General features: G+C 60.8%; 2 protein-coding genes across 4 annotated transcripts in view; one reads left to right on the top strand and one right to left on the bottom strand.

The window, feature by feature from the left end:
- The window catches only part of AGAP3 (ArfGAP with GTPase domain, ankyrin repeat and PH domain 3), a 108,935-nt gene extending 93,215 nt beyond the window's left edge, over positions 1-15,720 (bottom strand). For both annotated transcript variants that reach the window (XM_064647729.1, XM_064647816.1), the window contains exon 1: positions 15,368-15,720. In XM_064647729.1, coding sequence (XP_064503799.1) covers positions 15,368-15,647 — 280 coding nt within the window. In that variant the 5' untranslated portion in view covers positions 15,648-15,720. The remainder of the gene's footprint in view (positions 1-15,367) is intronic.
- Positions 15,721-22,334: 6,614 nt separating this feature from the next.
- Positions 22,335-24,284, top strand: TMUB1 (transmembrane and ubiquitin like domain containing 1). 2 transcript variants are annotated; one of them, XM_064652847.1, is made up of 2 exons: positions 22,335-22,840; positions 23,288-24,284. In XM_064652847.1, exons 1-2 carry the CDS (start codon positions 22,479-22,481, stop codon positions 23,670-23,672), a joined length of 747 nt encoding a protein of 248 aa, XP_064508917.1. In that variant the 5' UTR covers positions 22,335-22,478; the 3' UTR covers positions 23,673-24,284. The 2 variants fall into 2 exon arrangements, with proteins under 2 accessions (XP_064508917.1, XP_064509000.1); XM_064652930.1 differs by having other exon boundaries at positions 22,339-22,840; positions 23,318-24,284.
- The last annotated feature ends 199 nt before the right edge of the window (positions 24,285-24,483 follow it).

The following is a 24,483-nucleotide window of genomic DNA, read 5'->3' as shown; positions in this document are numbered from 1 at the left end:
TGCGGGTTGGCTCCTGGACGTGCTGCTGCCGGCGGCTCCCGGGGGCCCGGCATCGGGAGAGCACTGACCGGGCAGGGACAGGGGCAGGGGCAGGGGCAGGGGCAGGGACAGGGGCAGGGACAGGAGCAGGGGCAGGGGCAGGGGCAGGGGCAGGGGCAGGGGCAGGGACAGGGACAGGGACAGGGACAGGGGCAGGGACAGGGGCAGGGGCAGGGACAGGGGCAGGGGTCTCCCGGGCTGCCAGCGCTGCTCCAGGCATGCTGACAGGGGCACCGCGCCTGTCCCCAGACACAAGGGTGGCCCTGCTGCGGATCCCTCGCCGTGGCAGATCAGGTGAGCCCTCAGCCTGACCATACCTGCCACCCCCGCTGGCTCCGGGGCCAGTCCAGGGCTCACCCTGTGCCCCACAGACCCCCCCGTCCTCGGCCCCAACACCCCCTGCCCGGGGCGCGGGGCAGCCCGATGGCCAGGCTGTGCCAGGAGCATGGCCTGTCATGGAATCACGGAATCACGGAATCATTAAGGTTGGAAAAGCCTTCTGAGACAACTGAGTCCAACTGCTCCCCCAGCACTGCCAAGACCACCCACCGTGGTGCCATGTCCCCAAGTGCCACATCCACATGGGATGGGGACTCCACCACTGCCCTGGACAGCCTGTGCCAGGGTTGGACAGCCCTTTCCATGAAGAAATTTCCCCAATATCCAACCTAAACCTCCCCTGGAGCAGCTGGAGTCTGTCTCCCCTTGTGTGAAGCACGTTCCTGGGTGCAGGCAGTGCCAGGGGACAGGGATGTGCCCCTCGGTGTGGGGGGACCAAGGGGACCTGACCTGTCCAGTCCCTCTGACCACTGTGGCCTCCTCACCTGGAGGAAGCCACCCAACACCTACTTCAGCAATAAAGTAACCCAAATTCTCACTGAGTGCACTTATTTTAGCGTGACACCTAAATCCAGCAGCACCGACGCGCTCTGGGACCGGCAGAAGTAGCTCAAGGAGAGGAGGGGACGTGGGGCTGGGCCAGTGCTCCGAGAGCCCGGCGGGCCCGGGGAGAGCCAGGGACAACAGGGGAGCAGCAGCAGGACCTGGCACCCAGGGAGGAAAGCAGGGACAAACTGGGTTTTCCCAGAGAAGCTGTGGCTGCCCCATCCCTGGAAGTGTCCAAGGCCAGGTTGGATGGGGCTTGGAGCAACCTGGGCTAGTGGAAGGTGTCCCTGCCCATGGCAGGGGGTAGAATGGGATGGGGTTTAAGGTCCCTTCCAACTCAAACCATTCTGTGATTCTAAAATGGGGTTTGAGGGTTTGTTGTGGTTTGTTTTTTCACATTTCCACAATAATTTATCAGACAGCCCAAACCCCAACACTCCATAAAAACACCAGGACAACAATTCTACTAAAAGCCCTGAACCAGCTTGGAGGCGAGGGACATCCAAACTGCCCAAAAAAGGGTAAGAAGTGGGAAGAAAGAGGAGGAAACAGATGTCAATGTGATCTCGAACGCAGGAAGTATCAAAACTGGTGTAGGAAGCTGAAGCCCTCAGGAAAAGGAGTCTGTAACAATGCTGAGAGCAGCAGGAAGCGGCTGTGCGGAGCACGGACCTGCACGGGGGGCACGGCTCCCTCCTGGGCCCGGGGGCTGCCGGCCTCACACCCAAACACCGGGGAAAGCAAACACAGACCAACGCAGAATGGCAAAACCATTAACAGAAACAACTTCTAAAATGTCATTAAAACAATGTAACTTTAATTTAAAGGCACAGACTTGAATGCAATGGCATGAGGAAGAGTGAGGAAGAGTGAGGAAGAGCTAGCTCACACTCCTGCTCATGCTAATTTCTAATAAATATTGAAATAATGGAGATCTTCAGGAATGCCTGGAACAGAGCAAAGTGACCTTGTATCCCCCCGACCCTCAGGCAGCCCTCGCCGCCACCAGTCCCTGGGAAGGGGTCGGAGTCAATGGAATTGGATGTTTTAAACAACAACTCACGTTACAGCTGATCCCACTCCTCCAGGTGGTTCAGGTGTTGCTGACACAGGGTTGGACTGGATGACCTTGAAGGTCCCTGCAGCCCAAACTGCTCTGTGGTTCCATGACACAGACAACTCTGTTCATGTTTCCATGGCCACGTGACTCATTCCCACACGACATTCCCTCTGTCAATGAACACTTTGCAAAGTCAGTAACAGCAGAGACAGTAAGAACTGGCTACAGGACCAGGCTCAGAAGAGCCAGAGATCCAGGCCAACAGGTAAGAGGATTTCAGTGACCCCTGGAGCCATCCCAGTGATGTTGGGAAGCTCCACACAACTGGGAAAATGCTCTTGCTATGCCAGGTCTGAGACAGGCAAAGCGGCAAATGGTGGGAACACCAGGACAGTCAAATCCCCCAGCCCCAAACTACAGACTACATCCTCTTGGGGCCATTTCCAACACCAACGAGGGCATGACCAGGAACCACTGGTGTGGATTCACCACCATCAGGAGGGGGCAGGTGGACATGCCAGACAACAGAGCTCTAACCCACACAGAGCGTGGGGGTGGAACAAGATGATCTCTGAGGTCCCTCCCAGCCCAAACCACTCTGGGAGTCCATGAGAAAGAGCAGTCAGGAGAAAGGAGCTGGATTTACAGTCCATACAACTGTGGCTGGGTCAAGTGGGAGCACACTGCCTATAGTCTGATGTTTTTCATTTTAAGGACACTCGGTAAGGAAGAGCCATAAAAATTCTTTGAAGACCACAGGAAATGAACTCACAAAGAGACTTTCAACGAGCATTATGTGATCAACTTCCCAAAAAGAACATCAAGAGATAAGTGATGATAAAGTGACAGTAAACTTCTCAGGGAATAATGCTCAGGTAACAAAGTTTTATTTGGACCAATCTAAAGAAACAAGTGAGAAAATGGAACTTTAAACCAGATAAATGCAAATTGGGAATTAAATGGGAACTATCAGCAGCTGGAGGAATTAATGACTGGAATAACTGACTGAAGAAGCAGTGGTTGGGCTCCGTTCAATGTGTTGCCCAGGAAGGGAGTGAAGACCTCCAGGAGTGGGGGATCCGAGACCTTTCCAGACAAAGCCCTTCCCAACCTGCCTGGATGGCAATGCTGACCTCGTGGGAGCAGGATGTTGCACTGAGACCTGCCAAGGTCCCTTCACCAGGAAGAGTCGGCCCTTCTCCAACTCCTGATGGTTTTCAGGCTGAACCACACATTTGTCTGGGAAGTGCTTCAGCCAAACAATCTGTTAAGCTGAACAGGGGATGATGACACCATTTACTAGTTCACAATACACAGCTAGTAATGGAACAGCCACTCCAGTATCGAAGTCTGTGTTTAAATCCAAACACCACACACCCCACACAGACCCTCGGGGTCCTCACAGACCCTGAAAACCAGGGGACTGAGCTCAACACGCTTATGCATTTTCTCCTCCAAGAGGAATATTTTGGTCTCTCCCCTTGCTTCTCACCACCACAGCCCCCTCGTGCCCCCCCCAGCTCACAGAACACCACATTGCCTTGTGCAATGCCCTCCCCAGCAACCCACCTCAGCCCTGAGAAGGGGCTGGGCCCCTCTGCCCAAGCCCATTTCTCATTTGCACCAGGCCAGGTGCCATTTGGCCTCCATTTTCTCTCAAACTCTCTCCAATTCAATTTTCACATCTCACAGTCTACCAGAGCATCCTTCAGCCAATCCTCTGAGGGAAGCAGTCAGGACAGGGAAGAGTAGGACCACAAGTTCTTAGGATTTCTGGAAGGACAGCAAACTGCAGAGACTCCACCAAGGCAGGCACTGCCCAGAGGGGCTGTGGACTCCCCATCCCTGGAAGTGCCCAAGGCCAGGTTGGGGCTCTCAAACCACAACAGACGGGGTTTGGAGGAACCTGGGCTAGTGCAAGATGTCCCTGCCCATGGCAGGGGGTGGGACTGCATGGGCTTTAAGGTCCCTTCCAGCTCAAACCATTCTATGATTCTATGATTATTGAACTCCATAGGCAAGATCCTATGGGAGGTAAATCCACAAGGAAAATAGAAAAAGAAAACAAAAGGAGATGACAGAAAGCTGCTGTGTCCCTAAGCAGCAGTGGTGGTGGCACACACTGAAATCATCCCCGTGCAGAGGTAACCAGTGTGGTAGGAAACCAACCTGGCTCACCCGAGCTCTGTACTGGGCTTGGCATGGGAAGGCACACACAGGGAAACTGCAATTGAGGTCAGATTAATAAGGATAAAGACAAAGGAGTGGCAGCCAAGCCTGAGCCCAGAGCAGCTACACAAGGAGTGAGAGGTGACCAGTGATGAACTGCAAAGACCAGAGGTGATTCCAGGGTGCACCAGGGACCAACATGAGAGAACGGGAAAGCTCGGCCTGTTCCACAGGGGGCAGAGGAGCCACTGAGAAATGACACTGAGGACTGGGGGGGTTAAGCCTTTTTGTCCAAGTCTCTACCACAAAGAGCAAAGAGGAGGCCAGCACAGGCAGAAGCCAAAGAACACACTGGAGCTTCCAGTAAAAAATGCAATGTCGGGTGTTTCACATGGGCAGATGGGGACAGGCAAGGGATGATCGTTTAAACTGAAAGAGGAGATTTCAGTTAGATATGAGGATGAAATTCTTCCCTGTGAGGGTGGGGAGGCCCCAGCACAGGTTGCCTAGAGAAGCTGTGGCTGCCCCATCCCTGGAAGTGTTCAAGGCCAGACTGGATGGGGCTTGCAGCAACCTGGGCTGGTGGAAGGTGTCCCAGTCCGTACTGGGAGAGATGATTGCCCCAAACCAGGTGCAGGACCTTGCACTTGGCCTTGCTGCACTTCATGAGGGTCCCACAGGCCCCCTCCTCCAGCCTGTCAGGGTCCCTCTGGATGCCATCCCTGCCTCCAGCCTGTCACCTGCACCCCTCAGCTTGCTGTCACCTACAAACATGCAGAGGGTGCACTCAGTGCCACTGTCTATGGCATTAATTAAGATATTAAAAAGCACTGGTCTCAGTATGGACCCAAGAGGGACAGCACTCATTACTGGTTTCCATTTGGCCACTGACTAAACCCTTCGGATATGTCCAGCCAATTCCTCACCAACCCAGTAGTCCAGCCACCATATTCACCTCTCTCCAAACTCTCTGCAGTCTCCTGGGAAGGTGTAAGATGTCACTGACAGGCCTTTAAACGCCGGTCCCTCGTTTCCCAGGACAGACATCCCAACCCCATGATCTCCCACCGCCCTTTCCCATCCCACCAGGGGACTGCACAAGGTTGTTCCTGCCTCACCTGCACATTCTGGGCTCTTCTGGACCCTGCCAGCTCCTCCCTCAGGAACCAAACTGGCCTCAATGCCTTGTCCTCGTTGATCCCAGCAATTCTTTTATCCTCTTTGTTCTCCTCCCGGTTCTCTACAGCTTTCTTCACCAGCCTCAGACAGACCATCCTCACTCTCCACCTCCAGTGTTGCTGTTTTTCGAGTGTCTCACATGGCTCTGCCCATAGCACCTTCCCTTCTCCCTCCACGCTTCCTCCAGCCAGCCTCATGCTTTAATTTAACGCCATCCCTCAGCTCTGGGTGATGATTCATAGTTCTGCCTTTCTATTCCTGGACTGTCTCCTGTCCAAAATGAAGTCTCAGCTTTTTTCCCCTCCAGCATTTCAAGTGTGCACCCACAAGCCCGAGCTCCACATGATTAAAGAGAGCTGCTGCTAATCCCAGCTTTGTCCCCTCTCCCCTCGAGCTCTCATGCTCAGGGCCTTGGGACATTGCTCAGATCCTGTCTGAGACTTGAGGACACAACTCAGACAGTAACAGAGCTCATGGATCTTCCTCTCCCTCTCCTCCTCATCCTGGCTGTCCCTAACCCCTGTGGAGCTCCACAAGCTCCAGTCCCTGGAGCCTGCCTTGTCCCCTGGCCATGCAGCCAAAGGCTCCCAGCGTCCACTCAGCATTGACCATTATTGCCCCTTTCCCCCCAAACTGCCTATAAACCATATAATCCTGCCTCTTCCCTATTCAGCCAGAACGCTGCTGCAGCTGGAATTATTTCCCAATCTCTTCAGCAGGCCAACACTCCCTCTGAATCCCACTCCAGGCCCTCCTCTTCTGTCACGTCAACCATGAGCTGCATGTCTTCCCCCTCCCAAATGCCTCATTCCATAACAACCATCCTTCCTCTGCTGTCTCCCTCCCAAACCTGGCAGAAGCTCCACTTCCCAGCTGCTGAATTCCAGCAAACACCTCCCTACTTCCTCCTGTTTGTGCTTCATATTGAAAAAGCTCTCTTTAAACCACCTGAAATCACTTTCTTCTCCTCTTCCAGAGCTCTTCGAAGCTCTCCCAAGCTCTGTGCCCACCAGGAACACCCAAGTTGCGCCAGGGGAGGTGGCTGCCCTGGGAGGTCCATGTCCTGATGCAGCCCCCCGCTGTCCCACGATCTCTGTGCTCCCCACGTGCTCATCAGCAGCTGCCTCTCACCTTTAAACCAGCTCTGAGCCCCCACGGCAGGGCTGGCCCTGCCCTGTGCTCCCACAGCACCTTCTGCAGGAGGGACCCGGCCAGGGGAGGCTCCAAGGGGTGACTGCCATGAAATCCAGGAACGGAGCAGCACCTCCCACCCAATCACTCCCAAGCAAAGAGCCACAGCACTACCAGCCCTGAGCCCCCACCCCCTGCCAGGGACAGCACAGGCCTCGGGCACCCACCACCAGCACCGCACCCTGCATGGATGTGTGTGTGCTGCTCCAGCTCCCAGCACAGCACAGCACCCTGCATGGATGTGTGTGCTGCTCCAGCTCCCACCACAGCACAGCACCCTGCATGGATGTGTGTGTGCTGCTCCAGCTCCCACCACAGCACCCTGCATGGATGTGTGTGTGCTGCTCCAGCTCCCAGCACAGCACAGCACCCTGCATGGATGTGTGTGCTGCTCCAGCTCCCAGCACAGCACAGCACCCTGCATGGATGTGTGTGTGCTGCTCCAGCTCCCACCACAGCACCCTGCATGGACGTGTGTGTGCTCCTCCAGCTCTGCCCAGCCATCCAGAGGCTGGAGATGGATGGCACTCACCAGAGCCTGATCGTAGAATCACAGAATGGTTTGTGTGGGAAGAGACCTTAAAGCTGAACCTGTTCTAACCCCCTGCCATGGGCAGGGACACCTCCCACTAGACCAAGTTGCTCCAACCTGACCTTGGACATTTCCAGGGATCCAGGGGCAGCCACAGCTTCTCTGGGGCAACCTGTCCAGGGCCTCCCCACCCTCACAGGGAGGAATTTCTCCCCAGTCTCCCATCTTTGGCAGTGGGAAGCCATTCCCCCTTGTCCTGTCACTCCAGGCCCATGTCCAAAATCCCTCTCTGAAGGCCAACCCCCTTTTCCCTACCACAGGAGTCACTGCTGGGGTAAATACCCAACACCTGCCCAAAACCAAGAGCAGGAGCCAGTGTGCACTGAGCCTGCTCTGGGAGCGAGCACGGGACAGACAGCCCACACTGGCCACCGTGGCAACCCGGATTCGGTGGCTCCCAGCCCGGGACTCTGCAGCAGCAGAACTCGGGCGGGATTTCAGACACAGCAGCTGGGAATGAGGCACAGAGCCCCCGGGCTGGAGTGGATTTCATCACCACAGATCACATGGCCAGAACCAGATGTCACACATGACCCCAAGCAGGAATTCCCCAGTGACTCACAGCCAGGACTTCCAGAGCAGAGATGCAGCCCCACGGCAGCCAGACACCCGGCACAGAGGCAAACATCCTCTGCCCTCCGCCTGCCACGAGCTGGGGCCCTCTGCTCTGCCTGGATATCTGCTTCCTTGGGATTTGGGGCAATTCAGAAGCAGCAGGGTTTGAATGGAACTGGACAGCGGGTCTGAAAGGCACTGGGGCAGGAGGGACGAGCAGATACACAACAGGTCTTAATCACACAAACCTCCTTCCAGTTAGGAAGCAGCTAAAATTATCTTGATTTTCAGCTTTCCTGCCCCAGAAGATTCCTTGCTGTCACTACAACACTTCAGGAGACCCACCTGAAGAGGCACCCACAGGCTCTGCTCCCAGTGCTGCCCCGAGCTGCAGGCAGCAGCAGCAGGAGTGAGACCACAGGTGCCTCTTCCATGCAGGACACTGCAGGAAGGAACACAGCAAGTCGTTGGAGACAATGACTTGCAGGAAGTCCTGGAGGATTAAAAAAAAACCAGATGCCAAAGCAGGAAGGCGGAATCAGAGGAGAAAAGGCCTCCTCCTGCCAGGGAGAGACACCATCGGGCATCGTGTCACTGCTGAGGTGCCCATCAAGGTGCAGAGCTCTGATCACAGGCTAGGACAGCTCTCACATCCCTCAATTCCCAGTAGCCAGGCTTCTGTGTCAGCCCTTCAGCCCATGGCTGCTCCTCCAGACCTCATGGCCACTGCCCACATCCCCCTCACATCCACTCCAGCTATGAGGGGACTTCAGCCCAAGGGCTGGACACCACTGCCCTGGGCACAAGAGCACCCAGTCCCAAGAGAGGCTCAGGGCAGTGGGATGTCACTGCCCGGACTGCCAGTTGGTGAGGAATGTCCCTAAACTGGAAAAGGCTCTATGCAACCAAACTGTGAAACTCCTAAAAAAATTGGGAGTTTGTGCTGGGACAAGGGAGGGCAGAGAGCCACCAGGGCCACCACACCGACCCACAGCCAGTGCAGGGACACCAGCCAACGTCTGCAAACACCCAGAGCGTGTCCCTGGCACAGGCACTGGCTCCCAGCTCCTCCCCAGGCACTGACTGTGCTGCTGTCATGGCCAGGAGATCTGGCACACAGAGCTTTGCTGTCAGCTCTCACACAGCTCGGATCAGCACAGTCCAGGCCCATTCTGACTCCTCCCAAAAACCAGGTTCTCCAGCTGCAAGCTTGGTGAGGTGAGAGCTGCACCTGGCAAAGGTGCTCCAGATGAACTGGGCCACAACATAAAACTGCCTAAAAACAGGGGATGTATTTGTCCAAGTGTGCCACCCCAGCCATGCTTTGGCTCTGCCCATCACTCCCAGGGGACCAAGGTCTCCCCTCACACCAGTACCTGCTCCAGGACTCTCCCCAGGAAGATCCTTCTGCTTGTGCCACCCACGCCGAGCAGTGCCAGCCCTGCCGACAACTCAGCCAGGCAACAACACACATGGCAGTGCAGGACACAGGGCTTTCCTTTCCTGCAGGTAAGGCAGCTTGAGAAGCATTTCCCACTGCCCTCAGGAATCTCTCCTGGGAGTCTTTGCCCCAGGACTGCAGCACCCCCCATGCAAGCCACAGAGAGCACGTGACCAGAACACGAGCTGCTGCCAGGGCTGGAGCCCCTCTGCTCTGGAGCCAGGCTGGGAGAGCTGGGGGGGTTCACCTGGACAAGAGAAGGCTCCAGGGAGACCTTGGAGCCCCTTGCAGGGCCTAAAGGGGCTCCAGGAGAGCTGGAGAGGGACCTGGGACAAGGGCCTGGAGAGACAGGACATGGGGGAATGGTTTCCCACTGCCAGAGGACAGGGTTGATGGGATCTTGGGAAGGAATTCTTGCTGTGAGGGTGGGGAGGCCCTGGCCCAGGTTGCCCAGAGAAGCTGTGGCTGCTCCATCCCTGGAAGTATCCAAGGCCAGGTTGGATGGAGCTTGGAGCAATCTGGGGTAGTGGAAGGTGTCCCTGACCATGACAAAGGGTGGAACTGTGGGATGGTCTGTATCCCAAACCATTCTGTGGTTCTACAGTTTGCCCAATCTCCCACTTCTGTGCTTTTTTAACCACCTTTGCATTTAATTTCCAGCAAATCTGGAGACCACAGAGCCAGAGGAGCTCTGCCCCAACCTGCATAGAGAAGGGCAGCACTGTGGGAGCTGTGCAGCTGCCTGGAATGCCCAGCTGTGGAGCTGGATGCGCCGATGGCTCTGGAGTTCGCAGCTCCCCCCAGCACCCCAGCACCGTGCCCTGCGGTTTCCCAACCTCGGGAACTCACAGGCACACGGAAACAGGGCAGTTCTGCAGAGGCCGTGGAATTAGCAGGAAAAAGCTGGCTAAGCAGAACACTCTCCTTCCCAAAGGGTGTAATTTACTCGAGGCTGATTCAGCGGAGAGAGGACACGGCCAGCCCCGAGTGTGGCCTGGCAGCACGGGGCTCCCCGAGCCCGCGGGACCGGGGGGCTCCAGCGGGGAGGGTCCTCCTCATCTTCCTCCAGAGGATCCTGCAGCAATGGCAACTCCTGCCTGTGGGTTTGCTTTGTGAATCAGCACATCAGGAGGAGCCAGTTTCAAAAGATGTTGGGAAAGGATGGAGCATGGAGCTGAAAGACTCGTGCTGGAACTGAACAGAATGATGAGGTTCAGGTAGTTTAACTCATCAGAAAGAGAGACGGCAAAGTGACCTCATTAACTGGTACAAGCAGCTTTAAACATAAAAATATCCAGTACCAAAGGAGTCCTTCCTCAGAGAGAAACGCAAAAAATACCCAGGATGTTGGAGATGTCAATTGGAAGAGTGACGCCACTTATTGACAGCAGGATGGGTGATGATGGAGAAATCTCCTGAAGCAGCAGGCCCAGGGCTTTGCCTGTACCTCAGAGAGGCCTGATTTTTAAGGCTAAAATCCTGAGGTGAAGTGATCACACCAAAATCCTGGGATGGACTGTTCACACCAAGTGACCCAACAGCCCATCCTGGTCTCACAGCCCGCCAAGGTCTGGCCCCGGAGCGATGCAGAGCCAGCGTGCCGGGACAGCCCCTGCCCGGCAGAGCAGATGTGGAGCTCTGGGATAACCAGGCTGCTCCCAGCTATCACAGACGTTCTCCAGGGCTTCCCTCATCCCCAGCCTCTGCCAGAGCAGCAACAGCTGGAAACTGTAGAGGAAAGCTTTCCTAAAGTAACCCCACTTCTTCAACTGCAGAAAGGAACCCACATGGCTTTGGAGGCGTGTGGGAGGAGTATGGAAGGACAATGAAGGGAAAAGCACATGCTCTGGGTAAAATGTGACTACAGAGATTCCTGCTCCCTGGCTACCGAGTCCTCACCACAGCTCAAGCCCTCTCCAAGCTCTCCCAAGGGAGCTGAGCTTTAGGTGGGCTGCAAGGCATGTGCATGACCATGAAGGTCAGGAAACAATTCCCGTCGTGTGGCAAAAGCTCTGTTAAAGGAATCTTACCTACTTCTCCTCATCTCCCTTCCACCTCTCCCTCCTTCCTTCACCGCTTCATGCATCCAGAAGACCTCTGTGTAACCATCCTCTCAGCCCTGCACCATGATGCTCTTTCCCTATTCCACCTTCCTGGTGCTCTCTCCCCTGTCTGTCCCTGGATCTGTGCTGGCTCCTGTGGCCCCCTGCCACTCGCAGCCCTGCACAGGGGCATCGCTCGCCCTCCTCAAACCCACCTGGTCACTGCTCAAAGTTTTCTCTAGGAAAGAAATTAAGCACTGTGCAATTACTGTTCTAATTACAAACTCTATTAATACGGCTCTGTCTGTAGCCTGTCCCAGAGTCACAGCGTTCGAGGTCACATTTACTGTGAGCAGGGGCTGCACCAGCCCCACGTTGGTATCATTTTGCTTTATGCAGATATGAAATCTTTGAGGGAGCTCAGCAGCTTGCAGCAGTCTCTGAGATTTGGCAAGGGAAGCAGCCTGGGATGAGGGAATCGCTTTTTGCAAGCCCCCTGAAAATCTGTCCAAATTTGGTCGTTAGAAACCACCAAAAACCTCCGGGTCCCGCTTGCGATGCAGCTGACGCTGGCGACCGGCCCGACCTGCCACCCCCAGCCCTGATGCCCAGCAGCCCCTCCGTCCCCATCGTCACCCTGAGCCCAGTGTCCCATGGCCCCTCTGCCCCAGTGCCTCCCCAGCCCCACGGCCCCACAGCCCCTCCGTCCCCATCGTCACCCTGAGCCCAGTGTCCCATGGCCCCTCTGCCCCAGTGCCTCCCCAGCCCCACGGCCCCACAGCCCCTCTGCCCCCAGCGCCTCCAAACAAAGCTCCAGCTCAAGGAGGAGACCAAAACAGAGCAGGTTTCCCTTTTCCCTTTCCTCCCATGGCAACACCACCAAGGCTGACCCGTGAGCAGCTGCAGGTGGCTCTTGCCCCATCGTGGGCTCCAAACTCCTCACGGAAGGTTTGTTCCCCCAAGCCCGGGGGGTTGGCAGGGCTCCAGCTGCAGCAGCCCCCAAACACCCGCTCCACCTCCCTCCCTGGCAGCACCTCACAGCCACAGATCCCCTCAGCTCAGTACAGCTCTGCCAACGCCTCCAGCTCCACCACCGGCTGCGGCAGCGACACCCCCCAGTCACACCCCCCCAGTGACACCCCCAGTCACACCCCCAGTGACACCCCCCCAGTGACACCCCCCCAGTCACACCCCCCAGTCACACCCCCCAGTGACACCCCCAGTCACACCCCCCTAGTGACACCCCCCAGTCACACCCCCCCAGTCACACCCCCCCAGTCACACCCCCAGTCACACCCCCCCAGTCACACCCCCCCAGTCACACCCCCCAGTCACACCCCCCCAGTCACACCCCCCCAGTCACACCCCCCAGTCACACCCCCCCAGTCACACCCCGGTGGTGACACTGGCAGCCTCGGCCCTGGCAGGGGATGGGCAGCTCAGTCCCACCATCCCCACTGCAGCACAGAACTGCCCTGCCGTTTGCCTTTCAAAAATGAAGGAACTGCCTGCAGGAAAAGAATCTGGCATGAGGACGGGAGCAAGTCCTGCAAGACCCAGCGCTCAGTTTTAGGAAGCTGAATTTGAGATTTCACTGGCAAGTTCCGTCACGGATTTTTGGACCATGAGCCATCGTTCCGGTCACTGACTCTGATCTTCAAATCAGGAACATCAACAAACAAAACCCTCTTCCAGGCATTTCTGTATCAAGCCCCAAACCCACAGTTTAGAAGGAAATTCTTCTCCAGACCCAGGTGCTCCAGAGAATGATAACATCTCCAGCAAGGCTCTTCCAGCTGTTAATTACCCCGTTAACTCACACACACCCGGTAACGGGTCTCGAGTAACTGTGTAATCACGGTGCACGTTTCACCGGGACCAGGATTTATCCCGGTGCCTGGCAGGTAATGGGGGAATGCAGCCCAGATAAGGAAGTCTGTGGGATTCCTGCTCCAAATTCCCAGAGAAGGCCCAGAGGAGACAGGACAGGGCTGTGGCTGGAACAGGCAAAGCCCCCGAGGACACACAGCCTCCAGCCCCATTCCAGGGCCCTGTGGACACCGGGCGAGCTGAGCCACGGCCGGGTGCCGGCCACCCTCGCCCCTCATTTGGGGTCACTCTGGGTGCTTTGGGGAGCCCCATGTGCCTGAGCAGTGCACCAGAACCCGGTGTGTGTGTTCACACCTTCCCCAGCAGCAGGAGGATCCACGCACCAGAGGAGTTGCTAAGAGACGCACTCGCTCCCACCAACGTGCCCAGCACCCGCTCCCACGGCCGGGGGACGGGACGCGCGACACCTCGGGCGGTGGGATGTTCCCAGTGGGGACAGCGGGCAGGGACACAGTGTCCGGAAGGGCTCTGCCCAAGGAGGTGACCCCGTGAGCACCTCAGGTGTGGCCCCACCGTGTCTCAGCCAGCAGTTCCTCTGCCCCACAGCGTGGGAATCACACGCAGGATCAGACCATGTCACCAGGGACCTCGGGGCTCCCCCCACAGCCCCCCTCAGAGGCACAAACAAGGGAGAGCTGCAGAAGCCCCAAGGGAACAGACAAAGGATGGTCCTCCCCAACCAGCCCACCCCAAACCCCAGAGGGACCAGGAAGCCCCTGATATGCTGGCTGAGCCACTGCCATGGCCTGTGCCAGCCCTGCACTCCCACCCATCTCCAGCACAAGTCTCTCCCCTCCTCTCCTCAAATTCCATCGATCCAACAGCCTTCCATGGCTGAAGACCTCCACAGAGGTGGCGAAGCCCCCTCCTCTTATGGGTTTAAAATTGACCCTGTCCTGACCCCACGGAGTGTCCTTTGTCCTTGCACTGCGAGGCCAATGAAACAAATTCTGGGATTTACATTCCCTGGACTGTGCAACCTTTCAGACTTTTGTTAAGGTCCCTCTTCCTTCCCTCCTTTCCACAGAAACCCCCAAAGACCCAGGCGGGGTGCAGGCCTCCAGGAGGCCTCCAGGCTGGCTGCCACCCCCATGCAGCATCACTGCTCCTGCCAGCACCCCTTCAGCAGGGCCACTGCTCCCCAAAACTACTTGCAGAGCCCCTGCAGTGACACTCCCGGTGTGAGGCAGCAGGAGAAGAGCTGAGCACGCTGCCAACACCCAGCAGGGACAACAAAACCCAGGGCAGGGAAACGGCAGCGCTCGGCGAGCACCGAGCCAGACCAGTGGCACCAGTGGTCCTGCAGCTTTCCCTGCCTGGGGTAGCGCCGGCTGCAGAAACCTGGAGCTTTGGGCTCACCGAGGGCAGAGGGACCTTTCGCGTGAGGGGCTGCAAGAGCCTCCTGGCCCACTGTGGGCCTCAGCACAGCACTGCGAACCTTCCCCTCCCCTGGCTCCACCGCAACCCCTCGCCCATCCCGGTCCCCCGGCTCCATCCCGGCCTCCAGCTCCACCCCGGCCCCCCAGCTCCATCTCAGTCCCTCGGTTCCACCGCAGTCCCTCGCCCATCCCGGTCCCCCGGCTCCATCCCGGCCTCCCATCTCCACTGCGGTCCCTCGCCCATCCTGGTCCCCCGGCTCCATTGCAGCCCCTCGGCTCCACTGCAGTTGCTCGGTTCCGTCCCTCCCCTCGCTGCCGGTTCCCGGGCTGCAGTTTTCTGCATTTCTGACGTTACCGGGCTCCGGCACAGCCCGTTCCCCGCCGACGCCGCGGCCGGAGCCCCCCCGGGTGCCGGAGCCCCCCCGGGTGCCGGACCCCCGCCCGCCGCTCCCGGCAGAGGCCGCGGGCGGAGTCCCCGGCCCTGCGCAGGCCCGGCCGCGACCACCATGGCTGCGGGGCCGGGCCCGGGGCGGGGGCGGCACCGAGCGCGGCCTCCCCGCAGCCCCCGGCGCGGCCCCGCGGCCCCGGCCGTGCCCGGCCCGCTGCCGGCGGCGGGGCCGCAGCGCCCGCAGGCCCCGGCCCGGCTCAGGCCGCGCCCGGCCCCCCGCGCCCCCGGCCCCGCCGCCGCAGGGCCCGGCCCGATCCCGATGGCGGCCCCGCGGGCAGAGCCGGGCCGGGCCCCGCGGGCAGCAGCGGGCGCAGGTGCAGCGGCGGCGGGGACAAAGGCGGCGGCGCGGCCGGCCCGGTTCGGTGCGGGGTACCCGGTTCGGTGCGGGGTACCCGGTTCGGTGCGGGGTACCCGGTTCGGTGCCCGGTGCCCGTCCCCCGTGCGGTGCCCCGTGCCCGATGCCCGCGCCCGGCTCGGTGCCGGTGCCCGGTGCTCACCCTCGATGGAGATGACGTGCTCGCGGATCTGGCTCTGCAGCGCCAGGTCCTCCACGCGCTCGATGAGGTCGTAGATCGCGTAGATATTGGGGTGCACGGACTCGAAGCGCCCGATCTCGGCGCGGATCGCGGCCGAGTTGGAGAGCCCGAACTGCGGCGGGGGCGGCCCGCCGGGCTGCGGCCCCGAGGGCCCGGGCACGGGCACGGGCACCGGCCCGCCCGGCGCCGCCAGGCTCTGCTGCTGCCCGGGGCTCTGCCCGGCGCCGCCCGGGAAGTTCATCGCGGCGGCGGCGGGGCCGGTCAGCGGCGCGCTCCGGGCAGCAGCTGCATGGCCGCGACCGCGTCCGTGCGCGGCTCCGCCGGGCTCTGCCGGGCTCTGCCGGGCTCTGCCGCCGCCCCCGCCCGCCCCGCCCCGAGCGCGTCACCGGGACCGGCCCCGCGGCGGGCGGGGAGGGGGCAGCGGCGGGGACGGGGCGGGCGGGACGGCGGGGGAGCGCGGGCACCGGGACCCGGACCGGGACCGGGAGGAGCGCTGGGGGGACCGCGACGGGGAACGGGGGAACCGGGAGGGGGAGTCCGGGACTTTGGGGGCGGGACCAGGGAGTGGGAACGAGGAGGCGGGGGCCGGGCGGCAGAGTGGGGGCATCGGGACCGGGGGGACCGGGGGTGGAGGGCTGCACTGCCCGGCCCTGCCCGGCCCTCGCCTAAGGGCAGGTCGCAGCTCCCCTCCCTCGACACCCCACCGGGACCACCCCGACGGCAGAGCCAGTGTTGTGCTGCTGCCCCTGCCCACGGCCCCCCAGACACCCTGTGCCAGCCCCGTGGAGCACGGCTAGGGGTCCCCTGTGCCAGCCCCGTGGAGCACGGCTAGGGGTCCCCTGTGCCAGCCCTTCCTCACGACTGCGTTTTGGAGATAATGTCATCCTTAGTCACCCCAAGGTCGTTAACGAAGCTGTAGAACATGGCCATTCCCAAGAGGTCCTTGGATGCCCACCAGCTGCTGCCCCACCGTGGCGGGGTCCCCTCCCGGGTCACCCCCTGCCCACAGGGCCCGCTGCTGTTCCCTCACTCACATGCTCGGCTCAGGCCGCTCCAGCGAGGTCTGCGAGGGCACGGGACTGTCTGGGGGACCATCATGGTAATGAAACCACCCAGGGGACCATCACAGGGGATGGCTGTTGGGCAGGGGCCAATAACAACCCCCACGCTGTGCCCACCCCTAAAACAGCCTGCAAGGGGTGACCAGAGGCACAGAAAGGTTCTGACGGGGCACTGGGCTGACAGCCCCTGGCAGTGCCGTGGGAGCCAGTGGAGCTCACTGGGGATGAGCTGGGATCTTCCAAAAGGCTGAGAAACATAAAATAAGTGGGATCATGGGCCCTGGCAGATTAAATGAGAAAGTGGAATTTGAGAAAAGAGGAAGGAATGAAAAAGCAGACAGCTGAGAGAGCCAAGATCCCAATGGATTGCCCCCCCTTGCCCCCAGGGACCAGCGTCACAGTGGGTGGCGATGCACTGCTGCCAGTGGGGCTGGGGGGGCAGTGGGGGCTGGCTCCCACCCTCCACCCTTCTCTGGGTGATGGTGGGAAGGCTGGGAGATGAAGATGAGGAGGAGGACAAAAAGGAGGAGGAGGAGACATCTCTGGGAGGTTTCTAAATGCCTCCCGGCTCCGGAATCCTCTGGGACGTGGCAGTGGGTGCTGGGTTGCGTGGGTGGGACAAGCACCTCCCTGCCCTCCCCGTCTGTCTCCTGTGCCCTGCCAGGATTCCTCGAGTGCATCCCAGCCAGCTCGAGAAGGGGTTTATTAGAAAACAGCTTTTTTGGTTTTGGTTTTGTTGAAAGCTTTTAGAACACCTGCGTCTGTTACAGCACCAGGCTCCCCTCACCTGCACACTCACCGAGGCTTCCAAAGGTCCCTGATGGCTCTGTGAGTCACAGCTCTGCTGGGCTGGCTCTTTCCTGACGTGTCCGATGGGTCCATGGCTCTGTGGAGCCATCCTGGCAGGGCAGTGCCTGGCCATGCCCTGGACTTTCTCCAGCCCATTTTTCGCTGGGGGTCTCTCTGTCCTTGCTCGCAGCCATTTTCTTGATCTCCTGCTATCATCATCATCATCCCAGAATGGTTTTTGTGGGAAGGGACCTTAAAGCTCATTTCATTCCACTCCCTGCCCTGGGCAGGGACACCTTCCGTTATCCCAGGGTTCCCCAAGCCCTGACCAACCCGGCCTTGAACACTTTCAGGGATGAGACAGCCACACATTCTCTGGGCAACCTGTGCCAGGGCCTCCCCACCCTCACAGGGAAAGATTTCTGCCCAGTACCCCACCTAACCCTGCCCTCGGTCAGTTTGACACATAAACATTTATAAATTGCCTCCATTTCAGCCCCTTGGAATATCTGGACACTCCATGTGCTCGCAGTTCCCTCCTCCACATCACCCTCACAGACAGGGATTCTGGGATAGGACATTGTCCTTCATTCTTACCTCACCCTCATCTGGCTGAGGTGGCAGCAGGGACAGGTTGAGGTGACTTTCCCCTGACAGGTGGGCATTGTGGCCACCCCCACATCTCCTCCTTCTCCTTCTGCTCCTTCTCCTCCTCCTCCTCCTTCCCCTTGTCCTCCTCCAGCAGAGATGTGTGATGCCCCCCTGCAGTCCTGGCCTCTCACCCCCCGTGTGGGTGTTCACAGACCACCCTGAGAGAACATTTTGTGTCCCTTTGGGCCACCAGTGTCCCCCAGCACTGGGGGTCCCTCAGGTCCCCCCCACCTCCCACCACACAGCAGGACACAGGGCACAGGGATGGGATGAGGCACAGCAGGCACTGGGATAGAGCATCCCCCGGCCAAAGCCTGCACAGGGGTCGAGGGGATCCTGTCCCTGACAGCCCCTGTGGAGCAGGACTAGGGCTGGCACTGGAGAACGGAGGAGCAGAGGGAGCAGAACAAACAGATGGAGCTGGGGCTTAGCACAGGGATAGGATAAAACCTGGAGGGAACTTCAATGGAAAACAAGGGGAAAAGTTCAAAGGCGGGAGTAGCTGGGGACCAGATGGGGACTTTGGGGAGCAAACACTCCCTCAGGGATGGCCAGCCGGCCGCTCTCTGTGGACAGGAGACACGCAGAGATCGAAACTGCTTTTCAGGGTGAATTTCACGTTCAGATCCTCAACTTTCTCAGCTCCATCTGCAGCGTCTCCCTCTGACGCTGCCGTTCGCGAGTGCCTCAAACGGCGCCGCTGCCAAGAGCAGCGATGCCGCCTCCTCCTCCTCCTCCTCCTCCTCCTCCTTCTCCCACTCCTCCTATTCCTCCTCCTCCTCCTCCTGCCGCTGCTCCCACCCCCAGACCAGCCGCTCCAGTGCCTCTGGTGTCCCTGCCCATGGCAGGGGTGTGGAACGGGATGGGCTTGAAGGTCCCTTCCCACCCAAACCATTCCGTGACACCAGACAGTGCCAGAGCCCTCGTGGGGCAGCAGGAGGGTCCCCACTGCAGCCCCCCGATGCCCACGTGGGGTGCAGGGCTGGGGAGCAGCACCCCCAGAACAGAGCCGAGGGGAGGCCAAGGCCCGGGGCTGAGCTCCAGGGGGTGTCTGGGCCCCATGGGCAGAGGGGGGGTCCCAGAGGGCTCTCCAGGGCTTTGGGGCTTCTCAGGGCACTGGAGGCCCTGAGGTCCTTGATAATTCTCACAATAGGAACTGGGGCTTCATCTCTGTGGAGACATCTCTGTCAGGAGAGCCAAGGGCTCTGCTGGGGGACAGCGCTGGGGGACACTGGTGGGGACACTGCTCCTCTTCCCGGGACCGAGGGGAGCAGGAGCCCCGTCCCTCCCCAGGGGCTCGGGCTGCCCCTCCTCCCGCACACCCCGCACGGCAGCGGCTCCTGTTCCCAAACCCACCGGCACTCGGTGCACGGCAGCAGCAGCTCGGTGGGAGGGAGCTGTTTAATGTCACCCTCCGGTGACAGGGACCATCCTCTCCGGGCCGGGGATCAGCCAGGAGCTTTCCCCGGAATAGCTGCAGCTCGTGAATCTCGCTCTGGAGCGTGGAGGTACCAGCTCCACCGTTAATCCCATCCGGATCTGCACCGTGCGGCCGTCAGATTGCAAATCCAAAATCCATCACCCAGGCGCAGCATCCCGCTGTGCCCTCCCCCCCTGCCCCCCCCGCGAGGCTCCAGCAGCTCTGGTGTGGAGCAGAGAGGAGCAGAGCATCACACCGGGGCTGTGCCAAGGGCACGAGGTGGCCACTGGCCTGGTGAGGCGACCTCAGTTTGAAGGACCACGATTGTCTGTGTCCCTTGCTGTGACCCCTCGTGACACCATCAGCCACCTCAGGCCACCCCGTGGGGCTCAGTGACAGCTGGGACATGTCCTGCTCCCACAGGTGTCCAGGTGCTGCACCTCAGGATCCTCCCCTGGGCTGGACTGGGGTGGTCACAGGAACCTGGGCAGGATCCCTCTGTGACCCCCCTCTGGTCACAGACCTCAGTTCACAGGAGCTGAACCGTGCAGGCACCTGGGCTTTGTGAAAAGAAGCTGAAAATGGAGCAAGGTGGATTAAACTCCCCTGGGCGCCAATCAGAGGGAGCTGGGGGTTCCAACCAGGGCACAGGGCCAGTGACTCTGGAATGCCAGCAGGGCAGGAGGGGTCTCAGCCTCAGTGTCTGTCTGAGAAACACTGAGGAAAGGTGAACTGGTGAGTAAAGAGGAAATGGAGGGGACTATGAACCCCGACAAATTAAAGGCAGAAACACAACGGGGCAGCCCTTCTCATGGAAATGTTCTCCCAGTATCCAGCCTGACCCTCCCCTGGCACAGCCTGAGGCCATTCCCTCTCCTCCTGTCCCTTGTTCCCTGGGAGCAGAGCCCGACCCCCCCCAGCTCCCCCCTCCTGTCAGGGACTTGCAGAGAGGGAGAAGGTCCTCCCGAGCCTCCTTTTCTCCTGCCAGCTCCCTCAGCCACTCCTGGTGCTCCAGCCCCTTCCCCAGCTCCATTCCCTTCCCTGGACACGCTCCAGCTCCTCAATATCTTGTTGAGGGGCCCAAAATGACTCCAGGATTTGAGGTGGGGCCTCAGCAGCACCCAGCACAGGGGACAGGCACTGCCCTGGGCCTGTGCCCACACTGGTTCCTCCTGTGTTGGAGGGGCCGTAAGGAGGTAACAGTGTCACACCCCTCGGGCCCAGGACAGTGGGCATTGCTGCACTGGTTGGCAGAAAGCCGTGGGAATGGTAAGGAAGAGAAGAAGACACGGAAGAAAGAGGATACAAGACTGCAAGAAAGACCTTGGTTGCTAAAAAAAACTGTAGTTAATTGTATCTGTTAAAACCTATGCTGAATTATGTAGTTTGAGAAAGCAAGCAAAAGTAGAAAATTACCAATTGTTCGGCTTGAATTATCTGTTGTTCTGCCCAGGGTATATAAGCTTATGCATCGTTAAAATAAAGGTCTTCTTTTTGCCCCAGAACGGAGTCTGGACCCCTCGATCACCACAGGGCCGGAGCCCCCAGCTCATCCCCCAGCCCCGGTGGGGACAGAGCTGCAGGGAGGGGCTGGGGCACCTTTGGGTGCTGCTGCCCAGGAGCCCCCAGGGCCACCTCACTGCCACTCGGGGAGCCCAGGCAGGGGAGGGGGGCCCCACCTCTGGAGCAGCAGCTCCAGAACCAGCCACTGCTTTATACCACTGATATTTTGAGAGAACACTGAAAAATCCAAGGGATTGGGAGCAGCCCCCAGCAGGATAACTCGAGGGCTCCGTGGTCCCTCGGCAGTGGATTTAAGGTGCACAGTCTGCTCAGCTTTCCCAGGAAATTGAGGGGTGACTGGATGTACTTTCATGGGAATATTAAATGGCTCCTTAATCGAGGCTGGGAGGATGGAAAAGTCTCAACCTCTGGGAGCTGAAGCCAGACAAATCCACAGTGACAACCAGACACTGGATTTATCGGAGAGGGGATGAACCACTGGATAAACCCTCAAATCTGAGCAGCCACAACCCCTCTGATGGCGTGTTCGGGCTCATTCTGACACCGGGAAGGGATAAATCCCAGTTCTCCACCCGCACAGATCAGTCGTGGTTGAAATCTGCTGCTGCTCTCTCATCCATCACTGCGACAGCCCCGGGACCCGCTCAGCAGCTCCGGGCTGACACGGCCTCACCCGTCCTTCCCACCCAGGCAGCTCCCAGACAGGATCCTGGAAGGGACGTCGTGACTTCCCTCCTGGAGCCCCCCAACCCCCCAGATTCCCCCAGCAGGAAGGGGCTGCCCTTGCATGCTGCTGCCTCCTGATTTTATCCTGGTTTGTGACTGGTTTCATACTGGGAGTCACTGGAATAACACTGGGAGCATCCGGGAAGGACTGAGATCGTACTGGTAGTGACTGGAAGTGACTGGGATCATACTGGGAGTGACAGGAGCCATACTATGGGTGACTAGGAGTAACTGAGACCATGCTGGGGGCAACTGGAACCACACTGGGGGCAACTGGGATCGTACTGGGAGCAGCTAGGCCAATGCTAGGATAACACTGAGATCATACTGGAACTGACTGGAATCAGACTGGGAATTACTGGAATAATACTGGGAATATCTAGGAGAGACTGGGATCACACTGGGAGTGACTGGAAGTGACTGGAATCATGCAGGCAGTGACTGGAGCCCTACTGGAAGTGACTCGGTTCATACTGGGAGTGACTGGAGCCATAGTGGGGGTGACCAGGAGCAACCAGGAGCACGCTGGGCGCAGCTGACATTCGACTGGAAGTGACCGGGATCGTACTAGGAGTGCCTGAGCACAGCGAAGGGGCTGGGCTAAAATTCTCGGCGTCCCCCCGCCCGACGGGACCACAACTCCCGGCGTGCCCCGCGCGGCACACCCCCGCCATGGCGCCTGCCGGCAGACTACAGCTCCCGGCGTGCCCCGCGCCCGAGCGCCCTGCCGTGGCGCAGGACTACACGTCCCGGCGCCCCCCGCGCCCGGCCGGAAGCGGCGCGATGGCGGCCCGAGTCCGGCCCGGTGCGGCCGCGGCCCCGGTTCCCCGCGGCCCCGCGGGCTGAGGCCGCGCCCGCCCGGAGCCCCCGCTCGGAGCGCCCTCCCGGCCCGGCCGCCGCCATGGCGCTGATCGAGGGCGTCGGCGACGAGGTGACGGTGCTGTTCGCGCTGCTGCTGGCGGCCGCGGTGCTGGGGCTCGCCTGGGCCTCCACGCGCGCCCCCGAGCCCGCGGCGCCACCGCCCGAGGCGGGTCCGAGCGCGGCCCCCACCGAGCGCAAGGCCCCGGCCCCGGCTCCGGCCGCGGCCCCGGCCGAGGGAGCGGCGGCCCCCGATGAGGCGGCGGGGCTGCGGCACCGGGAGCCCCCCGCGGCCGCCCCCGAGGGCCCCGCCGAGCCCACGCTGGTGCTGCGGCTCAAGTTCCTGAACGACACCGAGCGCCTGGCGCGGGTGCGCCCCGGGGACACCGTCGGGGCGCTCAAGAGGTGAGGGGGGCGGGCAGCGCCGACGTGTCCCGGCCCGGGGGCCCCCGGGAGGGGACAGCCGTGCCCGGGGCAGGTGGGCTTGTCCCGAGTGTCTGTGCCCGGCGCTGTGGCCGTGGGACAGCCCGTGCTGGCAGGTGAGCCCTGGGGCGGGTGATGAGGATGTGCGGGCACAGCTGCGCAGAGGGGCAGGGGTGGACAGAGGGGAGTGCCCTGGCAGGTGACAGCTGGAGGGACACAGGGGCACAAGTGTGCGGGGCAGGGTGGAGGTCACAGTGGGCACGTCCACAGGAGGATGGAGGGGACTGTGCTGGCGGGTGGCACTGGGAGTGGGTAATGGGGACATGGACTCAGGTGTGCAGGTGGGGCGGGGGGTCCGAGTGGGCACAATGGCACAGGGTGGGTGGAGAGGCCTGTCCTGCCAGCGGTGACACCCCTGTCCTTGTCCAGCGGCAACACCCCTGTCCTCGTCCCCTCCAGGACCTACTTCCCCGGGCAGGAGCAGCAGGTACGGCTGATCTACCAGGGGCAGCTGCTGCGCGACGACGCCCAGAGCCTGGCGGGGCTGCACCTGGGCCACCTGAGCGTCCTGCACTGCCACCTGTCCCCGCCCAGTGCCGCCCCCGCCGCGCCCGGGCCCCCCGGACCCCGCGGCCCCGCGCCCGCCGCGCTGGGCGTGGGCAGCCTGGCGCTGCCCCTCTTCGTGCTGCTGCTGGCCCTGCTCTGGTACCTGCAGCTGCAGCACCGCCACGTCTTCACCGCCACCGCCACCACCTGCCTGGCCGGGCTCACCCTGCTCGTCACCTTCGTGGCCTTCGCCATGTACCGCAGATAGCGCGGCCCAGACCCGCTCCCGGGCCCCAGGCCACGCTCGGACACCTGGCGAGCCCCCAGCCCTCCTGGGGCTCTGCGTTCAGCTCACCCAATACATCGGAACCAGAGGGGCCGGGCTCCGGACTGTGTCCCCCAGGGGCTGTAGGCCCAGGGGTCCCGGGAGGTCCCCTCACCTCGTGCTGGGGCTCCGGGGCCGGGGCTGTTGCAGGAGTGGAGGCTCAGCTACCTCTAGGGGGGTCCCGGTGCCCCCCGGCCCTGCACGGAGTGTCCCACGGCCGCTCCACGGGTGGCTGTGCCCCCGGCGCTCCTTCCCGCGGGGGTATGGCCCAACCCCTCCCGGGGGCAGCTCCCGGGGGTCCCGGTGCGGGGGGGGACATGCTTCCTGCGGTGCCGGGAGTCCTGGTGCCGGCAGGATATGCTCCAGAGATCCCGAGGGTGCCAGGCGGAATGTGCTCCCGGGGTGCCGGGGGTCCCTGTGCCGGGGGAGCGCGCCCCCCGGGGGTCTCGGTGCCGGGCGGGATGTGCTCCCCACTGTCCCGAGGGTCCCAGTGCTGTGCTGGGGGATGCCGCCCCTCACCGCCGTAACAATTAAAGCGGAAGGACTGTGACCGGCCGCGGCGTCCCGGCTCTGCTGCGCCGTCGGGGAGCGGGGGGGGAGAACGGGCGGGAAGGGGGTGACGGGGGACCGGGGGGAACCGGGACCGGGGGGAACCGGGACCGGGGGGAACCGGGACCGAGGGGCGGGGCTCCGGGAGGGGGCGGGGTCTGCGCGTCCAGCCACGCGCTCCGCAGGACCGCAGCGCGCCTGCGCC

Source organism: Pseudopipra pipra, chromosome 1 (genome assembly GCF_036250125.1).
Source record: "Pseudopipra pipra isolate bDixPip1 chromosome 1, bDixPip1.hap1, whole genome shotgun sequence".
NCBI classification, from domain to species: Eukaryota; Metazoa; Chordata; class Aves; order Passeriformes; family Pipridae; genus Pseudopipra; species Pseudopipra pipra.
The sequence above is the reverse complement of the archived record's forward strand: the minus strand, read 5'-3'. Positions and strand labels throughout refer to the sequence as shown.

Bases quoted from the DNA above. Each gene is read 5' to 3' on its own strand.
- TMUB1 (XM_064652847.1), top strand. From the start codon at position 22,479: ATGGCGCTGATCGAGGGCGTCGGCGACGAGGTGACGGTGCTGTTCGCG. The intron at 22,841-23,287 runs GTGAGGGGGGCG...GTCCTTGTCCAG, and splicing joins ACCGTCGGGGCGCTCAAGAG to CGGCAACACCCCTGTCCTCG.